General features: G+C 30.7%; 3 protein-coding genes across 5 annotated transcripts; 1 reads left to right on the plus strand and 2 right to left on the minus strand.

The window, feature by feature from the left end:
* Window positions 1-1,481: 1,481 nt before the first annotated feature.
* On the minus strand, window positions 1,482-3,505 carry LOC124952020 (proteasome inhibitor PI31 subunit). The gene is made up of 5 exons (XM_047501304.1): window positions 2,951-3,505; window positions 2,549-2,698; window positions 2,202-2,467; window positions 1,956-2,114; window positions 1,482-1,879 (listed from the first exon to the last, which is right to left on the minus strand). The coding sequence occupies exons 1-5, from the start codon at window positions 3,098-3,100 to the stop codon at window positions 1,750-1,752; spliced, it is 855 nt and encodes a 284-aa protein (XP_047357260.1). The 5' UTR covers window positions 3,101-3,505; the 3' UTR covers window positions 1,482-1,749.
* A 173-nt stretch (window positions 3,506-3,678) lies between these two features.
* Window positions 3,679-10,178, minus strand: LOC124952012 (eIF-2-alpha kinase GCN2). Of its 3 annotated transcripts, XR_007101801.1 has the most exons (14): window positions 9,746-10,178; window positions 9,484-9,653; window positions 9,145-9,406; window positions 8,488-9,039; window positions 7,979-8,353; window positions 7,352-7,891; window positions 7,058-7,221; window positions 6,535-6,971; window positions 6,179-6,455; window positions 5,567-6,089; window positions 5,009-5,491; window positions 4,320-4,931; window positions 4,036-4,249; window positions 3,798-3,940 (listed from the first exon to the last, which is right to left on the minus strand). XR_007101801.1 is itself a non-coding variant. In XM_047501271.1 (13 exons), exons 1-13 carry the CDS (start codon window positions 9,800-9,802, stop codon window positions 3,814-3,816), a joined length of 4,860 nt encoding a protein of 1,619 aa, XP_047357227.1. In that variant the 5' UTR covers window positions 9,803-10,177; the 3' UTR covers window positions 3,679-3,813. The 3 variants fall into 3 exon arrangements, 2 of the variants coding, with proteins under 2 accessions (XP_047357227.1, XP_047357226.1); XM_047501271.1 differs by having other exon boundaries at window positions 3,679-3,940; window positions 4,036-4,931; window positions 5,570-6,089; window positions 9,746-10,177; XM_047501270.1 differs by having other exon boundaries at window positions 3,679-3,940; window positions 4,036-4,931; window positions 9,746-10,177.
* On the plus strand, window positions 9,838-11,424 carry LOC124952024 (nucleoside diphosphate kinase 7). Its single transcript, XM_047501309.1, has 5 exons — window positions 9,838-10,438; window positions 10,515-10,672; window positions 10,748-10,914; window positions 10,996-11,154; window positions 11,264-11,424. Exons 2-5 carry the CDS (start codon window positions 10,556-10,558, stop codon window positions 11,283-11,285), a joined length of 465 nt encoding a protein of 154 aa, XP_047357265.1. The 5' UTR covers window positions 9,838-10,438; window positions 10,515-10,555; the 3' UTR covers window positions 11,286-11,424.
* The last annotated feature ends 1,517 nt before the right edge of the window (window positions 11,425-12,941 follow it).

The following is a 12,941-nucleotide window of genomic DNA, read 5'->3' on the forward strand; positions in this document are numbered from 1 at the left end:
GTATGTATGTATGTATGTAAGTATGTATGTATGTACACAATATTATGCTGTGCATTCACCATGATCACGGACTTTAAATGAAATGTTAATCTGGTACACCTCCTGTTTTGTAAGATTGAAAAACTGCAATATTTTTTACCAGAGGATGGAACGAGGGATATTCGTAAAGTAACAAATATTCAACCTTTAAATCCAAACTTGATTCATATTGATTCCACTTTATTCGATCGACCTTTGTTAAATTACCGTAATTTACATAGTATTGACATTATTTTAAGCGTGCTCTTTGCAAGCGAAATAGAATAATACTAATATTTTTTAAATGATTAGGTATACCTGATATTGTTTTTCTTTCTTTCTTTCTTTCTTTCTTTCTTTCTTTCTTTCTTTCTCTCTTTCTCTTTTTTTTTTTTTTTTTTTTTTTTTTTTCTTTTCTTTTTGAAAAAGTTACCATCTCTCTCAAATTTGTATTATTTTGGTTTTAGTTTTATACGTCGATTCACTTCTTCAAGCGGTATTACTTCGTCAAAGAAGTAACGAAAAGGATTCATTATAGATTTTTTATCTGTGATACAATTTTTTGCACGGGAGAAAGTAAAACTAGAAAGGGAAATTCGAGTGGACTTATATTGCGATCTCATTTTTCATAAATATTGCATTAACATTGTGTAAAGAAGAAATATATGCATGTATATATATATATATATATATATATATATATATATATATATATATATATATATATGTATATATATATATATATTGAGGAAGAGGGAATAAATCGAATTTTAAGAGTTTATAAATATATCTAAATTAAGTTTAATATAAAGAAAGTTTATCTCCTCTATAGGCACCAAGAAATTAGAAAACATTATTGATCTTAATTTTTACTTCTTCTTTTTTTTTTTTTTTTCCTTAATTCATCTGCCGATAATTTTTGACGCCGGCAAAAGTTGCTGGCGAATAGAATGAAAAGAAATAAATGGGGACGATCCTAGTTAACGAGTACTCACAGAATATTAAGAATCATGGCACTCGAAGAAATGAATCGAATCGCTTCTAAACATTTGTCTTTTACTCATCTAAAGACATAGTAATGTAATTATCTGTAAATCTTTTTATAGTTACCATTTTATGATGGTGACCGTAAATCATGTTTGTGTAATGGTCAATATGCTTCATTTTTAAATAAATTTCATCCAATGTGAATACCCAGAACAGGAATAACTTAGGTAACAAAGAAATCCTCTATTTTGAACAGACGTAATGAAATAATAGTCACTCCCTTCAAATTGATTAAACAAGAAATAATAAATTTAACGAGTTAGCGCAATTTAAACAAGAATTAATATTATTATATATTTAATTTGTTAATGTAATTTACTACTCGTCACTATATTATTGACATTGATTAAACTAATTAAGAAATCGTTTTGTTATATTGTAAACATCAGTAATGAAATAAAAAAGAACAGAAGACGTTTTGTGAGGAAAGAATATTTTATGATTATTTTCAGAATCTGACAAGATGTTAAATAAAATATTTCTACAAGCTAAGATCATAGAGATCAAGTAAGATCATAGAAATTATTACACGATATTGGAGCATAGTTTACAATCAACGTTCTAAAATAATATTACAAGATATGATTTAAAAATGAAAAAAAGAAAAAAAAAAAATAAAAGGGAACGGGATAACATTTAAAAAAATGTCCAATTAATATTAATTTTATACTTGGTTTCCTCTTTTTACATAAACATATCGTCGTATCCTGGAGGCGGTAATTCGTCGTTGTCAGGATTTTGCGGTCTCCGTGGCATTGGATTCAAATCGGGTGGTCCAAAAATATCAAACCTTGCTCCAGGTGGTACCGCTCCGCTAAAAAAATATTTTTATGATCAAGTAATTAGAGAGAAAAACAATGCATAGTTGAAAGTATATCTCTTAAGCATACTGTGGTAATCTTCCAGGTACTCCTAAACCACCGATTCCTCTTGGATCCATACCCCATGGTACACGAGAAAATGGATCATATATCATCCCACCACCTCTACCTCTTCCAAGAGGATCTAAATCTGCTGAACCTACTCTTCTTGGATCTGCTTCAGGATTCCTTCAACATATAATATAAAATATTATGTTGAAACATTTGAAGAATAATATATAGAGAGATCAAATCAATCGATATAAAAACCATTACCAAGGTTGTGAAACGCTCGAAGGTCTTTGAGGTGGATCAACCCTTAATGGATCGGGACAAATATCTCTAGGTTTACGTTCAGAAGTTGATGTTTGAGTAGACATATCTACGCTATCAATAGGAAATACAGGTTCCAATAGTTCTTTACGAATTCTATGCATAACTGTTAGATACGATGGTATTAATTCTTCTAAAGGACCATGAAGCTTATTAACGGTTTGTTCTATAGGAAATTGTATATTTCCTATATTGTTATTATCTATCCTCTGTAAAAAGTATCTTATTAGAATAATGTCTATGGGAAAACAGATACGTACAGATCTTAACACGTAACGTTCTTATATTACCAATAAATTAATAAGTATATCCTCATCAGATTTTATTCCATACAAAAGAAATAATTTGCCATCTATCAAATAACGTAATGTATAATTAGGCCCTTTGTTCCAGTTCTCTGGGAGCAATTCTGAGCCTCTTTCAGATGAATCAAATAATTTCTGAAATATTTCATAAATAAATATTATTCTGGATGGTGTAATATCGTAGATATTACATAGGGATAAATAATGCATATTAGAGGTTAGATTAGGTACCGCAATATTGCGCAATAATGAAAAATAACGTCTAAAATCTATCTTTATATATATATATATATATATATATATGGAAAAAAAGTAATGTTTCGATATATACATGTTTATTAATTGTACGTTTTAATTATGTAAAGATATAATGTTTCGATTACTTACGACATCTCCATAACCTAAACATTTAAAGCCACACTTTATGATATACCAATGTACGAACAAAATAATAACATCTTCCTTTTTACAAATATCATTGTCAACTAATTTTTGTAACAATTCGAAACCAAACACAGATTTTGTATTACCAGACATTCTGAATGAATATAATGACAGTTCACTTTTACAGTTTTAAATGACGATTCGTTGACTCCGTTAGTCATGTAATGGTTGTTATACGTATCTCGAACTTATGCGCAATTTGAAGAGTCAATAATAATTTCTAAACTACAGATACGAGAGAATTAAGAATATCTTTTTAAATTTCTTTAATATTTTATTAAATTTATTACTTTAACGTTAAACAAAGGAAAAAAGATTATTCCATCTGAGATTACATGAAATTTAGAAGAAGAAGAAATGAGTTTCTCTATTTGTGTTCCTTCAATACGCCGAGGCCAACGCGTAGCTTACTGCAACTATACTTTTATATGTCACTTTTCACGATAGTAAAAGTTTCTTTGAAATAAAAAAAATTAACCTACTGCTCAAATAATTCAATAATGGAATTCTATGATCAACGGAGCACCAAAATACAGGACCGAGTTACTGCGCTTGCGCCAATGTTAAAATAAAAACAAAGAATTTCATTGGCCGATTTCGAGTCACACGGAGATCAATGAACGACAAGCATTCACGTACTTTCGCGAATAATTCGCTATATCATTCATATTATTTTCGTAATATGTTTATTCAATCGTAAGAATCTTAAGGGTGATTATATCGGGTAAAAGTAAATGTATTATTCATTTTTTAGAATAATTATGAAAATATATTTTTATACTTTTTATATTTATGTATACAAACGTTCATATCAGGGTCATATATCGATAATCCAGAAGACTGTACAATATTAGAACTGGACGCAACTTCTCGCTGCGCAATTCTCTCATTTCTTCACAGATTTCTTTGATATATTTCTTATGTCTAGCGTGTCTAGAAATAAAATAGTGATAAAATGGTAAAATAATCCAAGAATATTTATATATATATATATATATAAAAAATCAGAATACATAAATATAACTTACTTATCAATCACAATTTGAATGCTTTTATGAAAGTCTTGTTCCTCCTCATCTATCTCCAAAAAACTGGTTATCGTTCGTATTACTGTCATTTCTAGGAAGACCGCAAAAATTTCTATAGGAACTTTATGAGATATCCTCTGTAAATAGGACGACATCTGAGCGAGCATAGTATTTTTAAAACTTCGCCTTGCACTCCCAGAAAGTTTCTCTCTCTCTGATAGAATAAAGGTTATATTGATATTCGTTGAATTATTGGATGAAGCTGTAACGTCATTCGCACTAACTTTACTTTCAGATCTATTCAAAATTGGTAATGGATTTTCAGTCTGTCGTTGAAGAAACTCGGCAATATCTTGAATGCCAATTTTTCTTTCTTGAAACCTATCCCTTTCCCATGTCTGTACCCTTAGATAACCTTTTTCATTGTTCTTTAATAATATTATTTGAGTAATAGAATGTTCTTGACAATATTCTAACACCTCTTCTATCGTATTTGTATCTAATATAGTAGTCCTTATTCCCATTGACCATAGTTCGCGAAGTACATTAGCCATTTCCTTTTCTCTCCTTGGACAACCGTCGCAACATACAGCTATATCAATACCAAATTTATTTTCTCCGCAAATACTTTCAGACATTTCATCAACTGCACAAACTAACTTGTCCAGTGATATACTAATTCCAACGCCATACTGTTTATTTTCTTTATTAGTCATTCCCGTACGTTCCAATATTTGTCTAAATGACATTAACATCTTATCATAACGACCACCAGCAGCGATAACGTCTTGTCCACCTCTTCTTCGTCTACGCTTTACTTCGCACGTAATCTGATATATGACACCACTGTGCTGTTGAACGTTATGAACCAACAATGGAACAACCGTAACTGGCCACTAAAATGTTCAACATAAGAATTTATTTAAAGAATTAACAATCCAACGTTATCTTCCTCCAACACATTTATAATTACCTTAACACCTAAAGCTTCTATATTGGCGATTACTATTTCTATATCATGTAAACCTTCCTTCGCTAATCCTGCTGCATCACCTTTCCTTCTTGTTATTGTTCTTAGAATACTGGTAATCTTGGCAACAGAACTCTCAGTTTCAAATAAATTAAAAAGCGTTTCCATTGCTTGGTCCGTGAGACATAAGCTAATTAAATGTGTTTGTACTTGAAACTTTGAAAATTTGCCGTCACGTGCGTCGCACAATATCGAATAAATATCCTGATACTTTTCACGTTCTATCCCACAATACATTAATACAGCTTGTAATAATAATGTATGATTTAAACGTATTGTAAAATTACGTTCCCTTAATTGAGGAATTTCATTGAAAATTTCCCAAGCTATGAATATTAATTCGGCTTCTGCCATTAAGTTATTAGCCATTGGACTTATTATATCAAATGCACATTCGTACAATTCTCTCGGATGAAATCCACGAACCTATAATGCGAACGATTATAATTTGATATTTATATAATTCTCTAATGAATTATGCATATATATTATATATATTACCACCTTCTTCTCTCTGAAGACACGTTCTATTGCGTATCTCCGAAGATGAGAGATATTATTCCAAGCGACATATCTGGCGAACGGAGCTCTTAGATCATGTGGTATCGAGACAATACTACCAGTTCGTGTCATAAGTTTTACACTTGCGTCAATAAAATTATTATGCTGATTAGACTTTGGCATTAAAAGTGGAGTTGCTAAATATATACCACCATGTCTTTGAAATATTTCAATGACTTTAGCTTTCACGTTCTCTTGTAAATACAATCTTTTTGATGAAATGAGATTTGCAATTCCTCTAGCTGGCAAATTCATGTCATACGTGATATCTTCTGCTGGCGTTACCTCTTGGGTAAAACAAGAAGCGACCAAATATTTGTATGCCTTGCTTTGAGTGTTAGATAACGTATGTCGTACCATTTCCTGAAGTTCAGTCTCCTCTAATTGTGGAGGAGGTAAATAATCCGATGATAATAATTCCTGTGCCGTTGGCCGTTGACTAGGATCATGATTCAATAACCAACTACGAGTAATAAAGGAAACATTTTTAATTCTATCTCTATTTAGAGAAAATATTTTCTAAAAGAAATCAAATGTCGTGCAGATTATTACCGAAAAATATGCACTTGATGAGGCATATCACCTTCTGATATGTCAGAGGGCAAAATAACATCTTTCGATCTCAAATTTAACAATATCTTTACTCTCTCCATTCCAGTTTTAAGAGGTTTGTAACACATTTCGAAAAGTATAATTCCCAAACTATAAATATCTACTTTTTGATTGTAAATAGCCTTTGCAGCCTTAGCAGAAAGTTCTGGCGCTACGTATAAAGCTGTACCTACTTGGCCTGTTAAAGATCCTAATTCATCTACGTCATAACTTGTACCTAGATAAGAAATGATGCATTTCTTCAAGTTAAATAATCATAAGAGCAAACGTAAGTAAAGAGTATTAAAAAGTCATACCTTTCTCTACCTTATCAGCTTCTTTATCGGTATCAATGGTCTGTGCTAATGACGATAATATATTAGTTGTAGCAAGACCGAAATCTCCAATTTTAACGTGATCATTACTATCCAAAAAAATATTAACAGGTTTTAGATCTCTATGTATCATACCCTGCTGATGTATATGTGCAAGGCCTTCAACAATTTCTCTAAACAATCTCCATACTCTTTCTTCATCTTCGTATAATCCATTATCGATTGCAGTTCTCAAAGTGCTTTTCTCACAAAATTCCATTTGTATATACATAAATTGTATTTCTTTTATTATCGAAGTATTAGCAATATTAATGTTAATTTTTTCATGATTATCAGAATTATCAGGAGTAGTTTGAGAAATGCCATCTTTTTCAAATTCTATACTATCTGATGAATCAATTCGAAGGAATGTTCTCATCCTAAAATATATATATATATATATATATATATATTTATTGCGAGTTAATGAAACGTGTTTCTAATAGTGATTTGTTAAATTACTCACAAAAATGAACTATCTTCGTCGCTATCAGAATCACAGGATGCATCTGTGTTATCATTGTCACTATCAGCTGTATTGGCTGCGCTTGCTACAGATTCATAAGATATATTCCATTCAACGTCGTGTAAAGGTGGTGCAAGTCTTTCTATGTCTTCACTTCCCAGATGCTAAAATTTCACGTCAGATATTTTTACAAGACAAGAAGAGTAGACATCGGTATAAATAAATAATATAGAACGAGCGTTATATATATATATATATATAATTTATCGACGACATCATTAATAATATATTTACGTTAACTATATCTAATTTGGCCTGTTTGTTGCTTGTATTTAACGAGGAAGCAGTCACTGACGTTAATTCATTATGCTGGAGCGAATCATCCAAGGTAGCACTTTCAATCCATGAGTTATAATAACGAACGACATTTTCATGATTCATACGTGAAAGTAATTTTACTTCACGTGTGATCTTTCGATTTAATTGACGATTTTTCGGATTCAATTCGATTCGCTTGATGGCATATACACCTCCATCTAATTTATTTCTAACTTTTAAAACATCTCCAAAGGCTCCTTTTCCCAGCCACTTCAATATCTCAAATTCATTTTGTATGCGCGACTGTCCACCCAATGTTGGTAGATAAAGCTGAATGTCACAGTCTGGCTCCTCAGGTTCGTCAGACTTTTGTTCATTATTATTTTTAAGCTTAGGAGGAGACAAACCACGATCAAGAGGTGTTTTAATGAAACTGTGCTGTTGAAGTTGTTCAGCAGACCAACGCATTCTTTCATCACTAATAAGGCATTTTGAAATGAAGTCTTTTAAGTGAGGCTGAAAAATATACAAAACTATCATAATATTTTAATAATATAGAGTATAACAATAGTTCACATAGCATATATATTAATTATAAAATACCTGTAAAATTATTGCTAAATCGACATCCTTTTCGGACACTATCGTTCCTTTCAATAAAGAAAGCACCAATATACCGAATCGGTAAATATCTGCCTTTTTACCGCTTCTCCCTTGAATCGTTGGAAAATCATGCTCTACTTTAGCCAAAGAACTAGTACGATATATATCTGATAATCTTTTATCTAATGAATAATCTGATAGTCTTATGACACCGGTATGATCTATAAAAACACTTGTATCACGCAAATCCCTATGTACAACATTATTCTCATGAAGGTACTGCAATGCTGAGAGAATGCCAGAAGCCAAATGCCTGAGTATGTCTATATCAATCGAAATGTTTTCCATAAGAAAAAATGCACATGTCGTACCAACCTATTTTTATAAAGTATATATGTTTTTATTAAAGAGCACTTAACAAATATACACACATGTATATATAAATTGATACACTACAATATATAAAAACCATCATATAATAAAATCAATATAAATATACAAATACCTACCACAAATTCTTGAAGTATATAAATGACTATATTATTGTTATCCTGCAGATATCTCATATTTAAATAATGCACTAAATTTGGATGATGCAATTTATGTAAATGATTAAGTTCTTGCTCAAGACTACCTATTTGTTTCATAGCGTATTGTAAGTCTGCAGTATCACGTATTCCATGCTTTTCATTTTGTAGACCATATTTTAATGTCCATTCTGTAACCGCTAATAATTCACCCGATGTCATATCCAAACCGGCATAAACGATAGAACCCTTAGAACTATGTCCCAAACATTTGCCTCTATGGACTTGTCTTTCTCCTTTACTATTATCAAAGTGGAGAAGCTTCGTACCCCTGTGCTCGCATAAAGAACCTTCCGAGCTTTCAGATGTGCTCATGCATCTACGTCTAGAATATGTCCTTACTTTTTCATGCGGTGAGGATGGTAAAGTTTGAGAAACTATGTCCGATTCAATGGATTTTCGAACAAGATCTCTATGATTACGCATTTCAGCTTTCAATGCCTCTTGACGCTTCTGAATCTCATCTTGTAATACCTTATTTTATGATACAATGATCGATTAAGTAATAACAATAGTAAAACCATATATAATAGTAAAAACATATACATATATGATATACAATTATAGTATAACAATAACCTGTCTCTCTTTATCCTCTTTAAGTTGTCTCTCCTGCATTTCATACTGTATTTTCTCTTGGTGTCTAGATATCATTTCTTCATAAAAACTACTATAACTTGGTTTATTGTGTTCGTGTAAATATTTTTGAACGTGTTGGGCAAGCTCAAAAATCATAACTTCGCCGCTTAATTGACGTGCCAAATATTCAAGTTCTGAATATAAAACTCCTACTTGCTGATTTGACAGACCTTGGCTATTTTTTAATTCTATGGTGGGTACTCTAAAATCATTTGTTGTTGTTGTTGTTGTTGAAATACAAATTTGTATAAAATGAATTAGAAAGGTGTGTCAACTTACATGTCAGGATACTTTTCTCCACAGGTGATATGTAAATCTATTTGTGCATAAATTTGAGCTGGACCAGACATTCCTTTCTGTGGTGTTAATGTTATCAAAATATCTAATGGTTGCCATTTCCTTTTACTTTTATTTTTTCTCAAATCACACAATTCATCACCAAATATAGACTGCGAATATTCGATTAATATTAAAAAAGAAAGAAAATGTAAACACAATCGAAAATATACGCACGACAACAAGAAAAAAAAAATAACTATACTTTTAATGCTTCCATTTCATTATCCTGACGATCTTTGCATGACTCAACATGAGACATTTTGAAAAAAAGATTATTTATGCATTGTAAGCACTGTTATATCGCATTGATTAAAAGTAACGACAAAATTCACTTTAGTTTAATAGTTTCCTAGGTATCATTACTGGATCATCAAAATCTTAACCTAATCAAAGTCCAGTAATTCCAGCATACTAGCATTTTATTATACAGTTAGAACGGTCAATGGTTTTCTTAGAATATTTCTTATATATAAAATTATTGTAAAATGATTCTTTTTTACATTCACTTTATTTATTTAATTGAAACCTTATAAACGAAAGAACGGACGTTAAGTCCCGCATCTTTCAATACTATCTTACTATATCATACTGTATTCATCGTATTCGCGCCGTCACCATCGCACACAACATACATATAGGAAACTAATTTTTGTTAATGTCCATTATTCTCGATAGATTCGCTAGTATAGCACTAATCCACGCTCCCTCGTGCTTTTCAAACACGAGACAAAATTTATTGACAATTTATCATCGATATTTAACAATGTACTTTACAAATTGTCATATCCCTTAATCGTATCGTATGAAATTTCGTTTTATCGAATGAAAATGTTTATCGTCATAGAAACTGTCAAACGTTCTGTGTCGTTTAGTGTTAGTGTTATATAGTTAAAACGTATGTACTTTTATATTATTGAAATATATCTTCTTTCATTTATGAACGACCAATTTATACCGTTTTATTGTTTAAGGTACATTAACGACCGTGCTCTATTATTGTAATTTAACAGCAATGTCGACAGACTACACAGAACGATATATTTTTGAGGCAGAATGGTATGACAAGGTTGCTTGTATTTTGAAAAAATTTTATTTATATTATTATCCAGCAGACAATACCGTGGAATTGGTATGCTTTATAAATTATACACTTTCAATCCTTACGATGTAAATATTTTTGTACAATGTTATGGAAATATTACAGTTTGATATAAAGACAAAGAAAACATTTTTGAGAAGAACCAAATGCGAGGGTATTAAAGCAAAAGATTTTTATGTTGGAGCAGTTATAACAATATATTCAAGGAACATAAAAATTATTGACTTTGCCGATAAGAGTACAAAGGCTAAATTGCAAACAATAACACAGAAGTGAGTATTATTATTGTTATATAAATAATATTGCTTAAATTTTATATTTTATAATCATTAAGTCTTTCTTTCAAATTACAGAACCTTTGCAATTATAAAGCCTGATGTAATGAATAAAATGGGCGAAATATTGAAAAATATTATAGCCCACAATTTTCATGTTGCAAATATTAAGATGGTAAAACTTACCAAAGAGCAAGCAACAGAATTTTGTAAAGGAATAGAATCAACTCAGTTGCCGTAAGTATTAAAGCTCTTAGATGTAATTTACATGTTTTCTACGTATATACATATATTTTTTTCTCATACAGATTCATTATAAATTTTCTTACATCTGAACCTATCTTAGCACTGGAACTTTTAGGAGATGATGCTGTTGCACAATGGCAGAAATTAATAGGCCCAGAAGATAGCGATGAAGCTCGTAAGGTTGCACCATCCTCTTTAAGAGCATGTTATGGAAAGGACAATATTCAGAATGGCATTCATGGCTCTGAGAATCCAGAAGCAGCAGAGAATGTACATTGTTCTTTTTTTCTTTTTCTTGTCTTTCTTTTTTTTTCTTTTTTCTCTAAATTTCAAATTTAATTTGATTTATCTTTTCAGGAATTATCCTTTTTCTTTCCTGATCAAAAAAGCAAGAGAAAAGGACCTAGCAATACTGCAACGTTAAAAAATTGTACATGCTGCATTATTAAGCCACATGCGGTGCAACAAAAACTAATAGGTAATCAATAATTTGTCTTATGGATAATTATCAGATTATATATTGGTCATTTTAATCATGTTGCATGAATATTGTTTAGGTCATATTATTGAAGATATTCAGAAAGCTGGTTATACAATCAATGCAATTCAACAGTTTCATATAGACTCAGTTAATGCAGAAGAATTCTTGGAAGTTTATAAAGGAGTACTTGCAGAGTATGGAGTAAGTTTTGATACGAGTTTCTTTTTCTTTTCCCTTTTTTTCTTTTTTTCTTTTTTCTTTTTTTTTCTTTTTACTTGTTAAATATGATATCCAAAAAAAAAAATATAACAGAATTATTAATCTAATACCAATATTTAAAACAGGCTATGGTAAGTGAGTTACAGACTGGACCTTGCATCGCAATGGAGATAACTCATAAGGATGAAAATTGTGATATACATGCAGACTTTAGAAAATTATGTGGTCCGATGGATCCGGTAAATACTTCTATTTTATTCTTCTGAGAAAATACACGTTAATTTTTTTATTATCTCATTTTCTAGGATATTGCACGACAGATAAGACCAAATACCTTAAGAGCAAAATATGGAAATACCAAAGTACAAAATGCTGTCCATTGTTCAGATTTACCAGAGGATGGACCTTTAGAGGTAAATCAAGTTTTGTGAATTATATAAGATTGTATTAATATCTGTTTTCAATTGACATTTGTAAATATCCTTTAGGTCGAATATTTTTTCAAGATTCTTGATGAAATATGAATGTCATAATTGCGGCCATCAAACAATGATCATTTTTTTTCTACTTTTATCCAGGAAGGATTGAACGACAAATTATTTTATTACTTTTTTTTTTTTTTTTTTTTACAATAAAACTTAAAACGTCAAGAGTCCCGTTTTACGTAATGAAAACATGCAAAATTTTTCTGCCGTATAAAAAAAAAAAAAAAAAAGAAAAAAATGGATAATACCAATCCTCAGAATATTTCTTTGGAAATTTTTCTACGTAGATTAAGCTTGCGTAACATTACCTTTTATCGTGCGGAACGTCAATGCCGTAGAAATCTCAACTCGATCGTTTTGTGCAAAAAAAAAAAAGTTTACTTTTCCAGTTTCACTTGAAACGCCTATTATTCCGATTTATGTGGCAATCGATCATTGCGATATACAAGAGGTTTATAACATCTAAGAAAACCGACGTGTATATAAATAGATTCCAATGGAATCCTACAGTAAAAATTTATCTTTCAACCAAGTTATGAGGCATGCTCTTAGTCTCACCATTTCTTTTTATCGATTTACTCCCTCTCATAATT

Source organism: Vespa velutina, chromosome 10 (assembly GCF_912470025.1).
Source record: "Vespa velutina chromosome 10, iVesVel2.1, whole genome shotgun sequence".
Classification (NCBI taxonomy): domain Eukaryota; kingdom Metazoa; phylum Arthropoda; class Insecta; order Hymenoptera; family Vespidae; genus Vespa; species Vespa velutina.